Here is a 21,730-nt window from a genome sequence, read left to right on the forward strand (position 1 = left end):
AGCTGTATTTTCAGCATCATTACTCCAGTCTTCAGTGTCACATGATCTTCAGAAATCATTATTAATATTAATTTAAAAAAAAAACTATTTCAAACTGTAATAATATTTCACATTGTCCAAAAACAAGGTGTAATATCTTCTTTTTGATAATGATTTTTAGATATTTTACTTGAAAATAAGACAAAAAAATGTTGATTAATTTTATAGAAACCTACGTAATCTTCAGTTATATCTAAAATGAAGCATAGTTTGTAAAACCAGCGTTTATAAGCTAGTCCTGAGTGATGATCTGATTAGCTGTGTGTATTTCACTTCTGTAATATCTGAAGGAATCATAACCAGCTGCTTTTCTTTGATCAAAAGCAGATATTTCCATTTCGTAATGTCAAATCAAACATTGAAAATCAGCTGAATTTTGCCTCGTCAACATCCTTGCGATTTCAAGGCATCTGAAGCGACTCCCAGTGTTTAACAAGCCAACACTATTTCCATGGATGAAGCAATTTAATAAACTACAAGATATAACAAGTTAAATATGCTTGAACACATATGTGAGCCTGGAGCACAAAAGCAGTCTTAAGTCGCTGGGGTATATTTGTAGCAATAGCCAACAATACATTGTATGGGTCAAAATTATGCATTTTTCTTTTATGCCAAAAATCATTAGGATATTAAATAAAGATCATGTTCCATGAAGATATTTTGTAAATTTCCTACTGTAAATATATCAAAACTTAATTTTTGATTAGTAATATGCATTGCTAAGAACTTCATTTGAACAACTTTAAAGATGATTTTCTCAATATTTAGATTTTTTTGCACCCTCAGATTCCAGATTTTCAAATAGTTGTATCTCAGCCAAATATTGTGCTATCCTAACAAACCATACATCAATGGAAAGCTATTTATTCAGCAAATAATTGACCCTTATGACTGGTTTTGTGCTCCAGGGTCACAATTTATCTTTGTGTTCATCCAGAAATGAATCACTCAAACATACGCCGTGACTTAAAACACAAATCAGACGATGTTAAACCGATAGAAATGTGAATGTAGCGTTGAAGGACACTGCAGTGGCAGGATTGTGGCGTGTTCTGAGGTAAAAGGCTTAGGATGGGGTCAGAGGTCACGGCAGGTCATCGCGGCTGTAGTTTATCGGCTGCAGCTGCTTGAGCACATAGTCTGCGATCTCACGCGTGCCAGCGGCCACAACACGTCTGGACATGAGGTCGAGCGCGCCTCCTGCACAGACCAACAACACGAGTTAACTACCGAAGCACCTGCTGACTCTCCAGCTCTGACTCTATACAAAACACCTGTAGGCTGTTTAATTAGCAACCAATTAACACTTTGAGTATATTTATATTGAGATGGCATTTAATGATCTTAATGAGTTAATTAATATTTACTTTGTTTTGATTGGTACATTAAAACTTTTTCTTTATATACTGTCCGATGTTGCTAAAAATAAAATGCAGAAGACAGTTACTAAACTCAAGTAATTTAATGAAATGCATCACAAATGACTTTTTAAAGCATGCATTTTGTAATCTGTTGTGTAAAACACTTTAAAAGTCAAAAAAGACAAAACAGATGTATTTTTTAATAATTTTTTATATTTTTTGGTTTGTATGCCAGCAGAAAAACAGACCCACAACATTAAAGATCCAACAGAATATTTAACCGTGATTATATCAAATATTATCAAAATTCGAATTATATTCGAATTTAAAATGCATAATTTCAGCTAGGGTGAAGAAAAGATTTTGGCTTCTCTTCTGAGGCCACAAGAGGGCGCATCGTGCAAAATATTACTAATGCACGTTTATTCAAAGCATAAGACAACGAGATGCGAGTGCAACGCTGATAGATGTCCCTCTAGAAAATGCGTAAAGTATGTGTTCTGTGTGAACGGCTTGGTTGTAAATGTAAAAAAAAAAAAATTAAATATGAATGGGAATATACTTCAGAGATATTTTACTCATAAGAATTTCAAATGGTGCCAATAATGGTAGCCAACATGCATTAGAGAAAAACATTTATTTCATCATGAGATTTTCTCCCCACTTCCACTTGTTTTACTTCAATAATAGGTTAGAATTTTGTGATTTTTTTTAATGAAAGATCAAAAGGATAAACAATGCAGATTTATTTTCACAGCCGCCTTTGTTCATATTTACTAATATTAGTGGAGGGCACTGTATAAAGAACATTTTGAGCTACACTAACATCCTACAGTATAAATATCCTTTTACGACTACAGATTTAGTTACAGTTTATATACAAATACTAAACTATGTATGAAATATCATGTAAATGTTTAGATTTTCATCATGTGCTCACCCAAATCCTCATTCAGTTTAGTTACTGAAGTTTCACGCAGCCCAACACCTTCAAGTTCAACATTCATAATGAAATAATAATCCCAAATCAACCATCCAGATATTCAATAAAGCCCTTATTGTTTAAAATCCTACATTATGAATTAAACACACTCCTGATTGATAACAGCATTATTATGTTCTGCATCCAGAACATACTGAGTAGTAGTAGTATGTTTTGATTTAATGCCATGTCAGCATCTTAGGCTATTTTCATGGCAAAAACAATTTAAGTATAACAAATACAATAAAAACCAGCAAACAAACAAACAATATTTTTTATATTAACATATGACAAAAATTCTAAAACTTTTTCTGGCAAAATGATACTAAATAACTCTTTAAGTGAGTTCACTTCATAAAAGAGTTTTCTACATACATTAAAAGCGGGACAGTCCAATAAAATATGTTTGACAGAAAGGGGAATCTTGCATCGAGTAGTGTCTCCAGAAGACTGTGAACACATGCAGAAGTCGATCTGTGAGTGTGACTGACCTGTGGTGTCGATGACGTATCCGCCGGCCTCTCTGATGATGACGGCGGCCGCTGCGATGTCCCAGCAGTGCAGACCGTACTGATAATAGGCCTCGGCCGCGCCGCTGGTGATGTGACAGAGTGCTAGCGTCGAGCTGCCGATGACCCTCACATTGCGGGTCAAAGGTCAAATCCTGACCTTTACATCACACACTGACTATATGTGACCCTGGAGCACAAAACCAGTCATAAGAGTCTATTTTTTTAAACTGAGATGTATACATCATCTGAAAACTGAATAAATGATATTTCCATTGATGTATGGTTTGTTAGGATAGGACAATATTTGGCTGAGATACAACTATTTGAAAATCTGGAATCTGAGGGTGCAAAAAAAATCTAAATATTGAGAAAATCATCTTTAAAGTTGTTCAAATGAAGTTCTCAGCAATGCATATTACTAATCAAAAATTAAGTTTTGATATATTTACAATAGGATATTTACTAAATATCTTCATGGAACATGATCTTTACTTAATATCCTAATGATTTTTGGCATAAAAGAAAAATCTATAATTTTGACCCATACAATGTATTGTTGGCTATTGCTACAAATATATCTGTTCTACTTATGACTGGCTTTGTGCTCCAGGGTCACATTTAAGTGTTAGAGAGCTGATGCTGGATCAGTCGGACACTGTTTTGTATGGTGGAGTTTAAATATTAAAGGCTAGCAGCAAAAACAGGTCAATAAATTGAGATTTACATTTACATTACATTAACATTTAGTCATTTAGCAGATGCTTTCATCCAAAGCGACTTACAAATGATACAAACAAGTCTCAGTTAACCAAACACAGCACACATAGCAAGGTTTTTTTATTGTTAATTATATAATAGATAAAAATAAAACAGATAAATAGAATAGAAAACAAATAGAGAAAGCTAGTGTTAAAGGTATTTTTTTATATATAGAAAACAAACGGTTAGAAAACAGCGTGCAAGTCTTAAAGGGTCATGTTATATATTATATTATATTATATGAATCTATTATATATTTATAGTATATGACATTTATATAATTTCTTAAATTAGTTTAGAAACGCAGGACTCATGAACAACTATCACTAAACAGAAAAGCAGTCGTGGATCATCCAGGAAATGACACGCAGTATTAAGATTCAAGGGTGTGTAAACTTTTGAACGGGGTCATTTTTATAAATTCAGTTGGAACCTCAGCCCTGCCGGTATTTCAGTTTGTTTTGTTTTACAGATATACCGACTTGTTACATGTGTGTATATATAAAGTTGGTTTATATTATTACTACTCTTCTGGTTGTAATTTGTTTTTTTCTTGTTTGAAGTCGGGCTTCTAGTGCTCTCTGTTGATTTTAGTGTCCAATATTTTAACCCATTTCTGTATTAATAAACATTTGTATTTTTTTGATTTTGGGCTGGTGCCTCAAAATTGCACCGCCCCGCCACATATAGGTCGAGACTCGTGTGTGTGCGGGATGCTTCACTGCCAGTACTGATCAACATCCCACCCTCCTGTGACCCATGGCTTGTCTGTGTATTCAGAGCCAGTGAGCAACGGTAAAGGGTAGGGCTGTGCGATATTGAAGAAAAATGCGATATGCGATACCTTGTTAAAAAATGGAAAAAAAAGGAAATACACAATTTACAAGCATGGATAAAATAAACAGTAGTATTCAGGTACAGAAATGTAATGATTAAGTGTAAAATAACACTGCATTGTGTTCACTGTATCAATTAAAAGTAGATTAATCTTTGTTATAGCTGTTTTGTTGTTTGATTAACATTAGTGACATATTCAGCAGCACATATTTATAGGCTGCTGTCCCTTTAAATCCGACTGCACGGATCCAGTATAATGATACACATCCGATTTCTTTCTCAGCCGTTTACATTCATTTAAAACATAACTGACTGCGTTTACAAGAATGATCGTTGAGACGGGTACTATTGACATAATTCTGTGTGTATGTGTCTGTTCAAACATGAGGAGATGCGAAAGATGAATCAACTCGGTGTTCGTGCGCCGTCTGAAACGTGTCTCTCTCTGTGTGCGCGCGCGCTTTGCAGGTGTGCTGCAGAACTGAAGATACGCTGCGCGAGATGCAGCTTGTGCGCGCGCTTCAGGTGTGAGTCAGACAGCAAGACGAGACGGCAAAGAGTTGTTTTCTGCAACTTATTGCACTTAACGATTTTTAACGTCAAGCAATTCTCTGCTATATGCGTCGAACTAAAACTTTGACCTTTTGCAACATTTTGATTTAAGTATCCTATTATTAAAATGATTCAGATATCGCACGTCCTTGCGATATGCATATTGCGATATTTGCATTTGCGATATTTCGATATATCGTGCAGCCCTAGTAAAGGGGTGTTTGAGTGTTTGTACCTGTGTGAGGGGTGTTTGAGTGTGTTTGGACCTGTGTGAGGGGTGTTTGAGTGTGTTTGGACCTGTGTGAGGGGTGTTTGAGTGTGTTTGGACCTGTGTGAGGGGTGTTTGAGTGTGTTTGGACCTGTGTGAGGGGTGTTTGAGTGTGTTTGGACCTGTGTGAGGGGTGTTTGAGTGTGTTTGGACCTGTGTGAGGGGTGTTTGAGTGTGTTTGGACCTGTGTGAGGGGTGTTTGAGTGTGTTTGGACCTGTGTGAGGGGTGTTTGAGTGTGTTTGGACCTGTGTGAGGGGTGTTTGAGTGTGTTTGGACCTGTGTGAGGGGTGTTTGAGTGTGTTTGGACCTGTGTGAGGGGTGTTTGAGTGTGTTTGGACCTGTGTGAGGGGTGTTTGAGTGTGTTTGGACCTGTGTGAGGGGTGTTTGAGTGTGTTTGGACCTGTGTGAGGGGTGTTTGAGTGTGTTTGGACCTGTGTGAGGGGTGTTTGAGTGTGTTTGGACCTGTGTGAGGGGTGTTTGAGTGTGTTTGGACCTGTGTGAGGGGTGTTTGAGTGTGTTTGGACCTGTGTGAGGGGTGTTTGAGTGTGTTTGGACCTGTGTGAGGGGTGTTTGAGTGTGTTTGGACCTGTGTGAGGGGTGTTTGAGTGTGTTTGGACCTGTGTGAGGGGTGTTTGAGTGTGTTTGGACCTGTGTGAGGGGTGTTTGAGTGTGTTTGGACCTGTGTGAGGGGTGTTTGAGTGTGTTTGGACCTGTGTGAGGGGTGTTTGAGTGTGTTTGGACCTGTGTGAGGGGTGTTTGAGTGTGTTTGGACCTGTGTGAGGGGTGTTTGAGTGTGTTTGGACCTGTGTGAGGGGTGTTTGAGTGTGTTTGGACCTGTGTGAGGGGTGTTTGAGTGTGTTTGGACCTGTGTGAGGGGTGTTTGAGTGTGTTTGGACCTGTGTGAGGGGTGTTTGAGTGTGTTTGGACCTGTGTGAGGGGTGTTTGAGTGTGTTTGGACCTGTGTGAGGGGTGTTTGAGTGTGTTTGGACCTGTGTGAGGGGTGTTTGAGTGTGTTTGGACCTGTGTGAGGGGTGTTTGAGTGTGTTTGGACCTGTGTGAGGGGTGTTTGAGTGTGTTTGGACCTGTGTGAGGGGTGTTTGAGTGTGTTTGGACCTGTGTGAGGGGTGTTTGAGTGTGTTTGGACCTGTGTGAGGGGTGTTTGAGTGTGTTTGGACCTGTGTGAGGGGTGTTTGAGTGTGTTTGGACCTGTGTGAGGGGTGTTTGAGTGTGTTTGGACCTGTGTGAGGGGTGTTTGAGTGTGTTTGGACCTGTGTGAGGGGTGTTTGAGTGTGTTTGGACCTGTGTGAGGGGTGTTTGAGTGTGTTTGGACCTGTGTGAGGGGTGTTTGAGTGTGTTTGGACCTGTGTGAGGGGTGTTTGAGTGTGTTTGGACCTGTGTGAGGGGTGTTTGAGTGTGTTTGGACCTGTGTGAGGGGTGTTTGAGTGTGTTTGGACCTGTGTGAGGGGTGTTTGAGTGTGTTTGGACCTGTGTGAGGGGTGTTTGAGTGTGTTTGGACCTGTGTGAGGGGTGTTTGAGTGTGTTTGGACCTGTGTGAGGGGTGTTTGAGTGTGTTTGGACCTGTGTGAGGGGTGTTTGAGTGTGTTTGGACCTGTGTGAGGGGTGTTTGAGTGTGTTTGTACCTGTGTGAGGGGTGTTTGTGTGTGTTTGTACCTGTGTGAGGGGTATTGCTCCCTGAGCGTGGAGATGATGAGCTCCTCCACCTGATGGTCTGCCTCCGTCACCAGGTCTGTCGGAGTGCTCTTGCTGCTCACCTGCTTCTCCTGCTTCACCGCAGACTGAACCACCTGATGGAGAAAACACACAGTAACTAACCACAGTAACACATGGTAATACTATGGGATTATCTGGTGCTGGTAGAGTGATACAGGGATTGTTTATATCTACAGTATATTAGCAACATTAAACATTAGCATCACTGATACCATAACTATACTATACTACAAAATCTGGTGTTATTGTTAACTATTACAAATAATTTCCGTCAAATGAAATAAAATCAAATATAAACATTAGATGAAAATCTTATACTTAAAAATAAATAAATAAATGATGAAAATTAGAAATCTTGCTTTAGCAACTAACTATATAAAATAAGTTTAATTTGACATACTAATATTACTAAAACTAAAATAAAAATAAATTAAAGCTACTGTAACGCCCCTGTGGACTGTTTGTTGTGGTTTCTTCCCTTTGTGTTGGTTTAGCCCGTCTAATCATTAGTTAATCACCGTCATTGTGCTCACCTGTCTGCCTCTAATTATTCACCCCATATTAGTTCCTGTCTGTCTGAGCATTGGTGTCGGTTATTGTTAATGTTACCCCGAGTGTGTGTCTCACCTACCTGAACCTGCCTTGTTGTGTCTACAATAAATGTCATTATTGGAATCCTTGTCGTCCTGCCTGCCTCCACACCCGATTCCATGACAGCTACATTGAAATATAATTAAATTAAATACAAATGGCACAAGCACATACCAAAAATGACATAAAATATAAATAATAAATGAAAAACCTAAACAAATTAATGATAATTTTATAATTTCCTTAGCAGCTAAATGAAATTTACTAAAACTAAAATAAAAATAAATTGAAGTTCAAGTTCATTTGTACAGTGCTTTTCACGATACAAATCATTGCAAAGCAACTTTACAGCAAATTAAGTTTGTACAATATTTAGTGGTAGCTTATCAGTGGTGACTGTCAATGTACATATGGCAGAAATGTACGGAAAAATCAATTAAAGACGTAATCAAACAGACGATGAACACTATTAACAGCAATTAAAGACTAGTTAGGTACGCAGGAGCTAACCCATTAAGGGCCTTGTAGGTAAGTAATAATATTTTGTAACTGATACAGAACTTAATAGGTAGCCAGTGCAGAGACTGTAAAATTGGGGTAAAATGATCATATTTTCTTGACCTGGTAAGGACTCTAGCCGCTGCATTTTGGACTACCTGAAGCTTGTTTATTGAAGATGCAGGACAACCACCTATATAAAGCTATATAAGTATAAAAGCTAATAAAATATCAAAAACAAAATTATATAAAATATAAATATTAAATGAAAAACCTATTTTTGTTGCCTTAGCCACTAACTGAAATAAAATAAGTTTGATTTGATGATAAAAATACGAAAACTAAAACTGAAGCTATATAGAAATATATAAAACAAACTAATGATAAAAATCACAAAATCACATCACAAAATGAGTAAACCTTAAACTAAAATTTAAACAAACAAAAAAAGAGAGAAAATATTAAAATAAAGAATTAATTTAAAAAGTTAGTGACAAATATAGCCTATTAGCAAATAAATAATAATAAAATAACACTGACAGTACTTTTGTGTAAGGATTACTAGAGAAAAAACACAACATGGAATTATGGAATTATCATGGTGCATGTCCAAAAAACACTGCAATATCAGTGTATATATATATATATATATATATATATATATATTAATTATAGTGTTTGTTATTGCTTCAAATGTTAATATAATCAATATAATAAATCACAAAATGTAATAAATGATAATAAACAGTAAATACAGTGCTAGCAATACTATAATAATAATAATACGCATCGTCTTATTTATACTTTTACACATGCTACATTGTAGTCCGTCCTGAGCGAGGTATGTAATGTTAGCCTCATCAGTGCTATTTATTTGTAATATGCGCTAATCATACACATGCTAAGCCAGTTTAATACAGATTATTTCATTGTTTACGTTTTTTAAAGTTCCATAATATTCTAAAACACTTGTATCGATAGTTTAATGTATATGCATGTTAAAAATAAAGAAGAACAAATAAATAAATAAAAATCAGTAAAACAATTACGCAGTCACCCAGCAGAGGGCGCCAAACTAAAGTTGTACTTGTTACTAAAGATATCTTTTTGTTGTATAGAAATAATAATTTGGAGCACAATTTGGTGATTTATTTAATAATTATGTATGGGAAATGCCATTTACACAAACAAAAATGGTCTAATAATAAACCTAAAATTACATTATTTAAAATTGAACTTGAGCATTACACTGAAGCTTTAAACGATCTAAGAAATACAAAAGCAAAAAGGATGTAAATAATTTTATCCCGTTTCTTCTTTCCTTCCTTTTTCCCGTTTGTTCCTTTGAAGCTATTATGAATGTAACTGATATTAGTTAAAAACGCTGTGATCCTCTATATTTGTATGTTGTATTAATATTCGTATTATGTAATAAAAAAAATAGAACATTTTGCTATCAAGGTTTACAATGAAGGTAAAAATGAATGCTCTCAGAAATAAATAAACACATAAATGTCTGTATGTATGTTAGAAAGACATGGGTCTTTATTATTGGAAGATGATGATTTTGATGATATCTACTCATAAATATCCCTACTAGCTGACAGATACAGGTATCTAGAGAAATCACTCTTTGGTTACAGAGCACAAAGTTAGCCAATCAGAACTTTAGCAGGAAGCTCTCGGCCAATCGCGTGAGTTTAGGGCGGGGCTTTGAAGGTTTTTAAATAGAAGCTTTCTTTAATGATATGAATGCAATTGATTGAACTGTAAAAAAAAGTTTAATTTTCCCTCAGAGATTTATACACATATTTTTCATAAACAAATGCCTTAAAGACTTGAATTGACAATTAGATCAATTAAGGACCAAGATAATTAAAAGAAAAAACTCCAATAATTATCTTAAAAATGCTTCGTAGGTATTGTTAAATGCTTAAATTACTGCCTTCTTTTGGCTTTTCAAAGCACAACCTGATGGATCAACTTCAGGATTAAAGCATGCCATATTTTAGTTTTTATTTAGATGAAGTATTAATAACAACAACAATAATAAAGGCAGACAGCGACAGTCGAGACAAACTTTTATTTACAGCATCAAGACAGTCACTTAAAAATATTCTTTACAGTGACAAATCAATTTACAGTTATAACTCTAACATGAGTTAAAATAAACACACAGAAAGACACACGCTCTTCATATATATATATATATATATGCGTGTGAATGGAAGTGTTATTGCTGTGAAATATTTATCCGGGAAAGACCTTAACGTCAGCCAGGAGCTCAACATACAAAATGGCTTTTTTTTAAACATGACACGGAAATACTCTTAAAATAAAACTGGGTTAATTTACATTTAATTCTGCTTGCCCTCGTGTCGCAGAAAAACACACAACATTCATTTTGCACAAACACGGCGAAAAGGAACGACTACAAGCCTGACCCTTATTGAGTATGTAAGCATGGCACCAAAGAAGGAGAGAACCACAGCAAGGCTTCAGTATCTTAACCGTGAAAATATAAAGCAGCACAAACCGAAACAAGAGCAACCAGTGAAACAGAAACGGTTTGGCTTACAACTGAAATCATGAGGAGAGAGAAGCGCAGAGACAGAAGGACAGAAGTGTGCATCAGTAGATGAACTCTCCAGGCCGCGCAGAGAAGGGCTCCTCGAACTTGAAGCGTTTGGAGATGGCCTTCTGATCCGGGGTCAGACTCGGTTCATCGGAGGACTGGCGGCACTGGCCCATGGTGTAAGCAGCCATCACGATCAGCTCCTCCTCCTCCTCCTCCTCCTCCTCGTCGTCTTCATCGGCAGGACCGACGGGCTCCGAGACGCTCTCCAGACAGGCCTCCTCCGGCTGGAGCCACTGGTGCTTCAGACAGTCTTCTGCGGTGGCTCGGCTCCTGCGCAAACAACAGCAACATCACAAAACACCTCATCTGTTAAAGAGCTCTCTCTTAAAACCTGTTCACAAAGCTGCTCAGACAAACCTGTACTAAGGAATGGACTGAGATGATGCGTTTAATGGTCATCAGCTTCGTAATCCTCGAATGTTTTATAAATGTGCTTGTGTCTTAAGTCGCTGGGGTATATTTGTAGCAATAGCCAACAATACATTGTATGGGTCAAAATTATAGATTTTTCTTTTATGCTAAAAATCATTAGGATATTAAGTAAAGATCATGTTCCATGAAGATATTTACGGTAGGACATTTACAAAATATATCAAAACTTAATTTTTGATTAGTAATATGCATTGCTAAGACCTTCATTTGGACAACTTTAAAGATGATTTTCTCAATATTTAGATTTTTTTGCACCCTCAGATTCCAGATTTTCAAATAGTTGTATCTCAGCCAAGTATTGTCCTATCCTAACAAACCATACATCAATGGAAACTTATTTATTCAACTTTCAGATGATACATAAATCTCAATTTCACAAAATTGACCCTTATGACTGGTTTTGTGGTCCAGGGTCGCATATTTTGATTTCTAAAAAATGTGTGTACATTTATAACACTCAGAGGCGGACAGTAGAGAAGTATTTTTACTTTACTCGAGTACATTTTGGAAAACTTACATTCCCAAGCATAATGCCATACTTTTTACTGCACTACATTTCATAAATACAAGTTGTTGTTTGTTTCACCTTTAATACTCAAGAACATTAATAATGTAGTACTTTCTTGTACTAAAGTACATCTTTGAATTGCTTTTACTTGAGTAAAAGAAAGTCATAGATTTCTAATGTAATTAAGTATTAAATGATATTTAATATGAAACACAATATTATGCTTTAGTGTTGTGAAGTAAAGTTTTCTAAAGAAAAACACTGATAAAGTACAGACACTTGAAAAGTACTTTTAAAGCAAAGTAAAAATACTTCACTACTGTCCGCCTCTGTTAACACTGTACACTAGGGCTGTCAAAATGACTGAAAAACTAAATTCTAATTTTCTACTTAAATATCAAACTTCGAATTATATTTGAATTTAAAAGGCATAATTTCAGTTAGGGGGAAAAAAGCTTTTGGCAATATTATGCACGCTTCTTCAAAGCGTAATAAAATAACACGACTATCTTTCTCGTGCGCCGCTGATAAGCTGCCTGACGGCTGACGCAGACCTTAAGTTCGAATGCAACGTTTTTGCATTCGAATGTAGATTTTTATTTTTTTTTATTCGACGAATATTCGAAATTTGAAATTTTTTTTTTGACAGCTCTACTGTACAGTACTTTGTATTATATCAGCTGTGCATCAAATTACAAAAAAAACTAGTGAACGCTAATGCGAGGGTGTTTCTAATGCAGCGTCTGTGGGAGGGACGGTACATTTAAGCCAAACACAAACGTGATGTCTGCACAACTGCTCCATAAAATTATTTTTTTTGCAATAAAATAATTTTATGGAGCAGTTATATTAGTGTGCAGACATCACGTTTGTTTTTCGCTTTAGTTTGACTTTTTTGTCCTGCACCTGAGCCCTATTTGGGTTTGTGGTAGGGCTGTCAAAAAAATAAATAAAAATTAGAATTTTGAATATTCGTCGAATTTAAAATAAAAATCCACAGAATTTTAGGTGCGCGTTAAGGAGGCAGCCTTATCAGCGGCGCACGAGATGTGATGACGATGTAAGTGTCGCTGCATTATAATGTTTTTGTTAGCCTATCCAGTTGAAGCCACTAGATGGCGCTGCAGCGCTGTGGCTCGATAATATCGTGCATCCCTAGTGAAATTGTGAAATACTATTATTACAACGTATAATAGCGGTTTTCTATGTGAATATCTGTTAAACTGTAATTTATTTCTGTGATTGAAGACTGGAGTAATGATGCTGAAAATACAGCTTTAGTGTCACATGATCTTCAGAAATCATTCTAATATGCTGATTTGCTGCTCAAGAAACATTTCTGATTATTATCAATGTGGAAAACAGTTGTGCTGCTTAATACTTTTGTGGAAACAGGCATGCATTTTATTTTTCATGATGAATGGAAAGTTCAACAGTGTTTATATGAATCTTTGAATGTCTTGACTCTCTCTCGCCGGTCTTACTCTGGCTCTTTGATGAGCAGGCTCTTGATGAAGTGGATGGCAGCTCTGTCCAGATGCTGCAGCTCCTCCTCAGTGTAGCTGATGTTGATTTGAGAGATGTTGAGGAAGGTCTCCTGCTTATCGTCCCCCAGGAACGGCGAGATCCCCGTCAGCATCACGTATGCCAGGACACCAATGCTCCTGTCAGACAGAGGAGCCGCATGCTCAAGCTAACACAACACACCTGTTTATTAGGGCTGCAATGATAAATCATAAAATGATAAATTCGTGAATGGATTCTGAGGTCTTCCGAATGCATCGCGATTCTCTCTGGAATCGATTCTGAGCTTAGATTTTAATCTGATTTTTATGCTGCTTTGAGAAGAGTCTGTTTGTCACCTATAAACAGTAGGGCTGGGAAAATAAACTGAATGCATCGCGATTCTCCTCGAGTCGATTCTGAGCTTAGATTTTAACAGCAGATGGCGCTCTAATCTAGTTTTTATCCGCACACTCAAATACTCATGAAGAAGAGTGTTTGTGCGTTTGCTGAGTTTGTAATTTCACCTCGGCTCAGAATGCTTTTATGACGCCAGATTAATGTAAACACGGTGAACACCCTTGTATTTCGCGTTAACCTTTTTGAATTTTATGAATGATTATTTTAGGTTTGTGTGTGTGTAAGGGTTAGTGGTCGATCGATATATCGGCCGATATTTGGCATTTTTCAAATATCGGCATCGGCCGATAAGTTTTTCTGTTTGGCCGATGTGTTCGAACTTTTATTTTGATGATGTCATTTTCACTGTGTGCATATATTTGAAAAAAAAAAAATTATTCCCAATGCACACAAGCTTCCCAGAATACTGAGTGCCCTGTTGATTACAGTGTTTACTTCCTTTTTAATTATATTTTTATTAAATATATTTATTTATTTGTGAAAAATACTTTGTCATCTAAAGTATAAATGTTTCACCTTTATTTTTTAATCCATTTTTCAAATGATTTCAAATTTATTAAATATTAATTAAAATAAATAATTATATTGGCTTTATATCGGCCATCCTGCTTTCCAAGATATCGGCATCGGCGGTAAAAAAAAAACAATATCGGTCAACCACTGGTAAGGATTTGGAAACGAGCAGAGTGCGGCTGTTTCTAAAGCATGCAGCGCCATCTGCTGTTCAAAAGTAAGCTCAGAATCGACTCGAGAATGAATCGCGATGCATTCGGAAAATCTCAGAATTGATGCTGAAACATTTCTCGATTCGCGATGTATCGATTTATTTTCCCAGGCCTACTGTTTATAGGTGACAAACAGATCGGGCTGTCACGATTATGAAATTTGGCTGACGAATTGTCTAAAAATAGTCACGGTTATTGCGATTAATTGTCTATTTTAGGGCTTTGGCGATTATCACGATTAATTGTCTGTTTTTATGGCTTTCATTATATAATTGTGATTAATTTAAGGGTTCAGTAAATAATTATGATGTTATCTTTCAATCTTTTTGAGTTATTATTTTGCAGTGTAAGATTACTGAGTATTCCAAATTCTAAGAATCGGCCAATACCAGCGCTATTTTGTTTCTACACCACTACAGAATATCAATACTGTGTTTGTGGAACTAATGGTCACCCTTTTAAACCCTTTGTTAAATGCAATCCATTAAATACTCACTTCCTCATTACAGAGAAAAACTACATCTGAATAAAAATATATAAGCTATGAAATTAAACTAGCTGACTGTATAATTTAGCAGCAAAAACAATATCTTGAAAAAAAAAATCTTTGGTGCACATTATACAATTTAAACATGTTTATTCTGTTAACTATTTGTATTCTTACAAAATACATTCATGAATATAAGATAGAAATCATATATTCTTCTAATAATAATCTTTCTGTTTGTGATAATTCCTTCCTTCCTTAAACTTAAAGCATTATAATGGGAATATATAATCTTGGAGAGAGAGTTTTATGCTGACTGTCATAACTGAACGTGACGTGCTGTTTGAATGCTGAGCGGAGAATGACTGACAGCTGCAGCAGAAGGAAGATGAGTTTCTGTAAACCTAAATTCTGTCCCTCACATTAAGATATGGAATGGCTTCAGATGATAATAGGCTATACAGTGCATGAAAAGCAAACTGGTGCTCTTCTCTTTCTTTTGGACTCCCCCAAACAGACTCTTCTCAAAGCAGCACTGTTGATACAAGACTTAAGGATATAAATGTTCTTGCCAACACACTGAACCAGTGATGGTGCGAGTGCCTTTAAACAGTGAATAAACTGCTTGTTCAGAGGAAAACACACAATTACACTTGAGGCCAGAGAAGTATTTATTGTGTAACATTGACCTTCAGGAGGACAGATGAGGATCCTAACGTGAAACATGGTAATGTGGGAAAATAACTCACCACATGTCAGTCGCTGTGCTGATTGGCTCATAATTCAGGATTTCTGGTGCTGGAATGATAAAACAAATCATTTACATACAGTAAGTTCAGTCCAGTATGTCCAAACATTTGACTGGTAGTGTATGTACAGTATATATGATCAGGACACTCACCAAGTGCCACACATGAGTAAAAATCAGTCTGAAGAGTGAGTATGTGAGGTGAGTATATTTTTATTGATTATCCTTAGAATGTGATATGGTTTAGCACGATTGTCAATCCACAAAGACTGCATTGTAATGATATAAATATGTAATCAGATTCCCTGTGTTGTGAGGTTTCATGTAAGCCACTCGGATCAGAGTAAATTCAATAATATAGATTGCTTATAACATGCATTTGAAAATGCAACACGCGCCAAACATCTTCCCAACTTTATAATGAAATGCGTTCATAAATCTGCAATTCCTCGCAGTTTTCTACCAAAATAAAAGCTCTATGATTTAATGTTTGAATGAATGAATGAATGAGTGAATATTAGTATTGTAATTGTACTGTTGAGATATATAGATCAATTGCACAATTTCAATACTAATATTTATGTTTTTAAAATAAATAATAAAAATAATAATTATTATTATAAACAAAATTCTTTATGCTCAGTTTAATTTATTTACTTTAAAATGTATTAACTTTATGAATAAAATTTAACTACACAGTCCAATTGTATTATAGTGATATTTATTTTATTATTATTATTATTTTTAAGAAGAATATTTTTTTTTATAAAATAATGCATGTTCAGTTCCGCATCTAGTAAATAATATTGGTTACCGGCCACAGGTGTGTTAAAATGCTATTTTATAACACGGAGAGTTCTGGTGCTTGATTCTGATTGGCTGAGCCGTGTTCGAAGCTGTTGTAAAATACTCTACAAAGTAACATACACCTTTGTTTATGTTTGTGTGTTACTCGGCAACCACTTTGTAGCAACCACAACTGTTTCTGAGGAGCTACATTGTTTGGTGGAAGAATACTGTGATATTCATATCATTACACTTTATTTGCTCCGTTTTATTTTGTGAAACCTTACTACGTATATGGAATAACCGTTTTATAAAAGCTCCGCTTCGCATCGTGCCTAACAACGCCCCTTAGCGGTTATAAATTCACTGTAAACCACGGCTTCTTGCTTTATTTAGGCGCTGTCTATGATGTGTGAATCTGATCTGGGCTTGGCTCTTACCCACGTACTCCGGTGTGCCCATGATCTCCCTGATCTCCTGACTGCTGCTCACCAGCCTCGACAGGCCGAAATCCACCACCTTTATATCCCCGAGAGGAGACTCGCTGGTCAGCAGGATATTCTGAGGCTGAAGGAGAAAAACACTCAGGAAAACTGCCAAGCAATAAAGAAACTGCTCAGAGAAACCTATAATCATAATGGTGAAATAATTATTCACTTGTAGCTCTGGTGAATAAAGCAAATGTATTTAGCCCACCCTGACACTTTTACTGATTTAGCCATGAAAGTCAGATTCACTAAATGTGATTGATTTGAGTGATTTCAGCATAGCAGTTTCAAGCAAGTGTGATTGATGTACTTTGAGGTCCAGATGCACCACGTTGTTCCTGTGAAGGAAGGAAACTCCCTCCAGGATCTGCTTCATCAGCCTCTTCACGTCTTCCTCTTTGAAGGCCTCGTCTCGGTCTGCCACACACTGGTTAAAAATCTCCCCTCCAGCAGCACTGAGCATACAGACAGAAATAAACACACGTTCATCTAGAAACAGAAATGTGCAAGCAATGGCTCGCCCAAAATGTCACTATTTACTCACGGTGATATTATTATGTGGAACATAAAAGGAGAGTTTTTGAGGAGTCTTCACGCAGCTCATAAGTTCATAATGACTATTTAGATTCACCATTCAGTGAACTGAACTCAATAACCAGATCAGTGATTGAATCATTCTTTTGAAATGGGTATTTTCATATAATCAGACTGAATGTTCAACTCCATTTGGGGTTAAAAGATATTTTAAATGAATACTTTCATTCATCAAGGATGCATTAAACTGATCAAAAGAGATTTATAATGTTACAAAAGATTCTATTTCAAATAAAGTTTGAAAAATGGAGGTTTTCAACATTGATAATAATCAGAAATGTTTCTTGAGCAGCAAATCAGCATATTAGAATGATTTCTGAAGATCATGTGACACTGAAGACTGGAGTAATGATGCTGAAAATACAGCTGCGCATCACAGAAATACATTACAGTTTAACATATATTTGCATAGAAAATACTTCTTTTAATTGGCAAAAATATTTCACCATTTTACTGTTTTTTACTGTATTTTTGATCAAATAAATGCAGCCTTGGTGAGCAGAAGAGACTTTCAAAAACAAACATTTTACTGACCCCAAAATTTTAACCACTAGTTAGTACATTACTATTTTAATCATTTATAATAAAAAATAGTTTTTTTTCCCTTTCGGTTTCTAAATATGCAAGCTTTTCAGATCGCTAAATCATATTAGTATTATGTTTATCCTGAATGATAAAGACAGCAAAGGGGAGATGAGCGGTTTAATCAGAAGTGATCATCATGTTCCAGGCCAGTGCTGGATGAGTGCGAGTGTGTTCCTCTGTCTGTCATCTGATGGGATATCAGCTGCTTTACCCTGAAACAACACGGCGAAGAGCTGAGCAAATAACATTTCTAAAAATGTTTCTACAACCATGTGATTTCAACTACAGCACATCCAGAACAATGAACGCTCTTCTCTCTCTCGTGCTGGGGTACAGGACATGCCTGCAACCAAAATAAACACTAAGCTTGTTATTTTGATCAACAGACCATCCGAGCAAAATCTAAATATAATAAACTACATCTAAAATCTGATCTGCTTTCTGCTTTGCTCCTCAAATATGTCTATGCAATAGCACATTAAACAGTGTTTTAAATACAGACAGAGTGTTTAAAGCCTTAATCCAAGTGTGTGTTAAGCTTGATTTAATGTCAGCGAAGGTAGCGGCTCATGTCCTCAGCATGCTCCTGTTCACATGCTGGCAGACGATTCCCAATGTCCTGCGTTCCTGATCAGACAGCGTGATGAACTCGATTAGACACAGACAGGGAAAGACAGCGGCCTCAGGACAGAGCTGGGTGTGTGTGTGTGTGTGGAGTTGATGTGAGGATGCAGTCTGGCTTTCAAGGACACAATGAGAAAATAAAACACACAGAGCTCTTACAGGCTCAGTCTCAGGTCTCTATAATATACTGATCCCTCCTTCAGTGCCCATCTATAGCTAACAGAGCGCAACAGTCGGGTCCGGATGTAAAAATGCCATTCATTTTCTCTATGATTTTCCCTATGGAAAAAACTACATTACCCATGATGCTGTAAAGAGAATTCCACCAATCAGAGAGTCGCAGCGAGCAAATCAAAGTAGTGCTAAGCTCTGCTGTGATGCACCGGAAATTATGGAATCAAGATAAAAAAAGTTTGTCAAGACAAACTTTAAGTTGGCTTGAGAAAGCCGACCAGAATGTTTGAAAAAGTTTAAAAAAGATTTAAGTTTTATGGTTTTTAGTCAGAAATAGTTTGAAGTTTAAAGTAGTTTTAAAAGCTTAAAGTTTGAATGTTTTGAAAGCAATACAGTCTGTCAGAGATAGATAGATAGATAGATAAGATAGATAAGATAGATAGATCGATGCTAAGGACCTCAGAGTGGTTGCTAGGGTATTCTAGGCGGTTGCTAGGGTGTTGCAATGTGGTTGCTAAGGTACTCTGGATGATTGCTAGGGTGTTGCTTTGCGGTTGCTAGGGTACTTGGGGTGGTTACTAAGGCGGTTGTTAGGGTACCCGGGGCAGTTGCTAGGGTGTTGATATGTGGTTGCTAAGGTTCCTGGGTCGGTTGCTAGTGTGCTGCTATGCGGTTGCTAGGGTACCCGGGGCGGTTGCTAAGGTGTTGCTATGCAGTTGCTAGGGTACCCGGGGCGGTTGCTAGGGTGTTGCTATCCGGTTGCTAGGGTGCCCAGGGTGGTTGCTAAGGTGTTGCTATGCATTTGCTAAGGTACCCAAGGTTGGTGGCTAGGGTGTTGCTATGCGGTTGCTAGGGTGCCCAGGGTGGTTGCTAGGGTGTCGCTCTTTCAAAACACTTTGAATATACACATGCATATTTTGCAATAAACTTAAAATATACTGTTTCTATATATACAGAATCATAACTTTAAATGGATAATTTTATATTTCTCCATTATTAACTTGAAATTGTCAAAAAGTTGTCAAAGTCTGCTTTATTGTCAATTCTGCCACATATACAGCACATACATCAGAGAATTGAAATTGCGTAACTCTCAGACCCATGGTGCATACAGGTAACACTAAACACTAACAGTAGAATGTAAAAATACAGATAATTTAATTATGTTATTCACAATGGTTAATTGGATTGTAGTTCTTTTATTCACTAAAGCAGTTAAGTACTTTGTCTTTTCCCCCTGATTTCCAAAGTTTGTACTGTTGTGACTCTCCTCGTAGCTGGTTTGTTTGCTTCATGGATTATAACACTTTTTTTAATTTTTTTATTCCTATGTGGAAAAAATAATAATAATAATAATAAAAAAAAAAAATACTTCCGGAACCATCTGACAGGCGGCTAAAGGCTACCGTATTTGTGCAAAGTTTCTATTTACAATGTGTTTTTAACATGTAACCAATCACAGGTGTGTTTGTCGCATGTATAAACACAATTTTGTTCTATGTTTTCCAGTCAGAATCCACTCTATACGCCAGAGTTTGTTCAGCACGAGTGAATCTTTTGCTGTATCCAATACATAAAGACTGAAAACATCAGGCTAGACTGGCCTGTGTGCGTGATTCTCACTGTGTGTCCTGTAATCCTGTTCTCTAGTCTCTGAGAAGCTTAGATGAAGCAAAGAAATTATGAATATATAATGTAAAAGCAAAAAAAGTCATTAGTTTTTACCTTGAGTATTACATGATTAAAAAAAGGAAAAGTGAAACAAAAAACAACCTTTTAATAACCCTGTTTAGCAAATGTAAATGAATATTCATTTTGATACTGTACATTAACATGCTGAGATGCTTAAGTTGACGGAGCAACATTTAAGATGATATGCAACTGTGCAAAAAACTTTGACTCGAAGAATGCGATGAACTGTATCTTAGAGCATTTGTGATATTTCACTCAACTACTGGTAGGGGTCGATATGTTTATAATTTCAGTTTAATTTTCAGTAATTCTATGTTTTTTAATTAATTAATTTATTTAATATTACTACTAGGGTTTCAGTTGTAGCTAATTTCGAGGTTTTCTTTTTGTTTGTTTGTTTCTTTTTTTCTTTTCTCCAGTTAAAATGTTTTTAAAAGTTTTAGTTAATGATAATCCTGTTTTGAACCAGGTTTTTCATTTCAAGTTTTCATTTTAATTTTAGTAATGTTCTTTCGTTTTTATTAGTTTGTATTTTGTTTTTAATTTAATTTTTTATGGCTTGTTTTATAGTTTTTTAGCTTTTGTTCTATTTATGTAATTTTATAAAATGTTTAGTTGTAGACATTTCAGTACTTCGTTTCTAATTTTTTACATCTAACATTTACTGTACATTCTATTTCTGATTTATTTCAATGACCGAAAGCACTTTTTAACAGTTTTAATTAACCATGATCATATATAAATACTCACACACACAAACCCGATTCTATTCAGTGAAATCTACAGCAATGCTCAGTGTTTATAAAACCGTAAAACCGGTCTTATGACCCTCGTAACCCGAGCGAGACTGTCTGGCAGGGAAAGTCATTAACACCCACACAGCTGTAAAACATGGGCTTTCAGAGGCTCTTCTGTCTGCTGTCCTCTAGAGACACGAGTAATGAGCGTCCAGCGGTGCCAAACCCGCTCCACAGCCTACAGAGAAACACAGGACCAAAACTGACATCCAGCCAGTGCATAACTAGGTCATGTTCTGGGGCCGGATGAGGGACGACTGAGCGATCACATCACTAATACAATGCAGGGGTCAGTACACGCTAATCCTCACTCTCACACTCACTCTCACTCTCACTCTCACACTCACTCTCACTCTCACTCTCACACTCACTCTCACTCTCACTCTCACACTCAC

At 36.5% G+C, this 21,730-nt stretch overlaps 2 protein-coding genes across 2 annotated transcripts in view; both read right to left on the reverse strand.

Annotated features, from left to right (window-relative positions):
- Positions 1–1,126: 1,126 nt before the first annotated feature.
- LOC107653789 (inositol monophosphatase 2-like) lies at positions 1,127–7,260 on the reverse strand. The gene is made up of 4 exons (XM_016440612.1): positions 7,252–7,260; positions 6,986–7,119; positions 2,877–3,022; positions 1,127–1,242 (listed from the first exon to the last, which is right to left on the reverse strand). Exons 1-4 carry the CDS (start codon positions 7,258–7,260, stop codon positions 1,127–1,129), a joined length of 405 nt encoding a protein of 134 aa, XP_016296098.1.
- A 2,948-nt stretch (positions 7,261–10,208) lies between these two features.
- The window catches only part of LOC107653809 (serine/threonine-protein kinase 17A-like), a 37,038-nt gene continuing 25,516 nt past the window's right edge, over positions 10,209–21,730 (reverse strand). Inside the window, exons 3-7 of the mRNA XM_016440642.1 lie at positions 17,180–17,324; positions 16,822–16,948; positions 15,597–15,645; positions 13,197–13,376; positions 10,209–11,042 (exon numbers count right to left, since the gene is read on the reverse strand). Coding sequence (XP_016296128.1) covers positions 10,766–11,042; positions 13,197–13,376; positions 15,597–15,645; positions 16,822–16,948; positions 17,180–17,324 — 778 coding nt within the window. The 3' untranslated portion in view covers positions 10,209–10,765. The remainder of the gene's footprint in view (positions 11,043–13,196; positions 13,377–15,596; positions 15,646–16,821; positions 16,949–17,179; positions 17,325–21,730) is intronic.

This window comes from Sinocyclocheilus anshuiensis, unplaced genomic scaffold, assembly GCF_001515605.1.
Source record: "Sinocyclocheilus anshuiensis isolate Anshui unplaced genomic scaffold, SAMN03320099.WGS_v1.1 scaffold79, whole genome shotgun sequence".
NCBI classification, from domain to species: Eukaryota; Metazoa; Chordata; class Actinopteri; order Cypriniformes; family Cyprinidae; genus Sinocyclocheilus; species Sinocyclocheilus anshuiensis.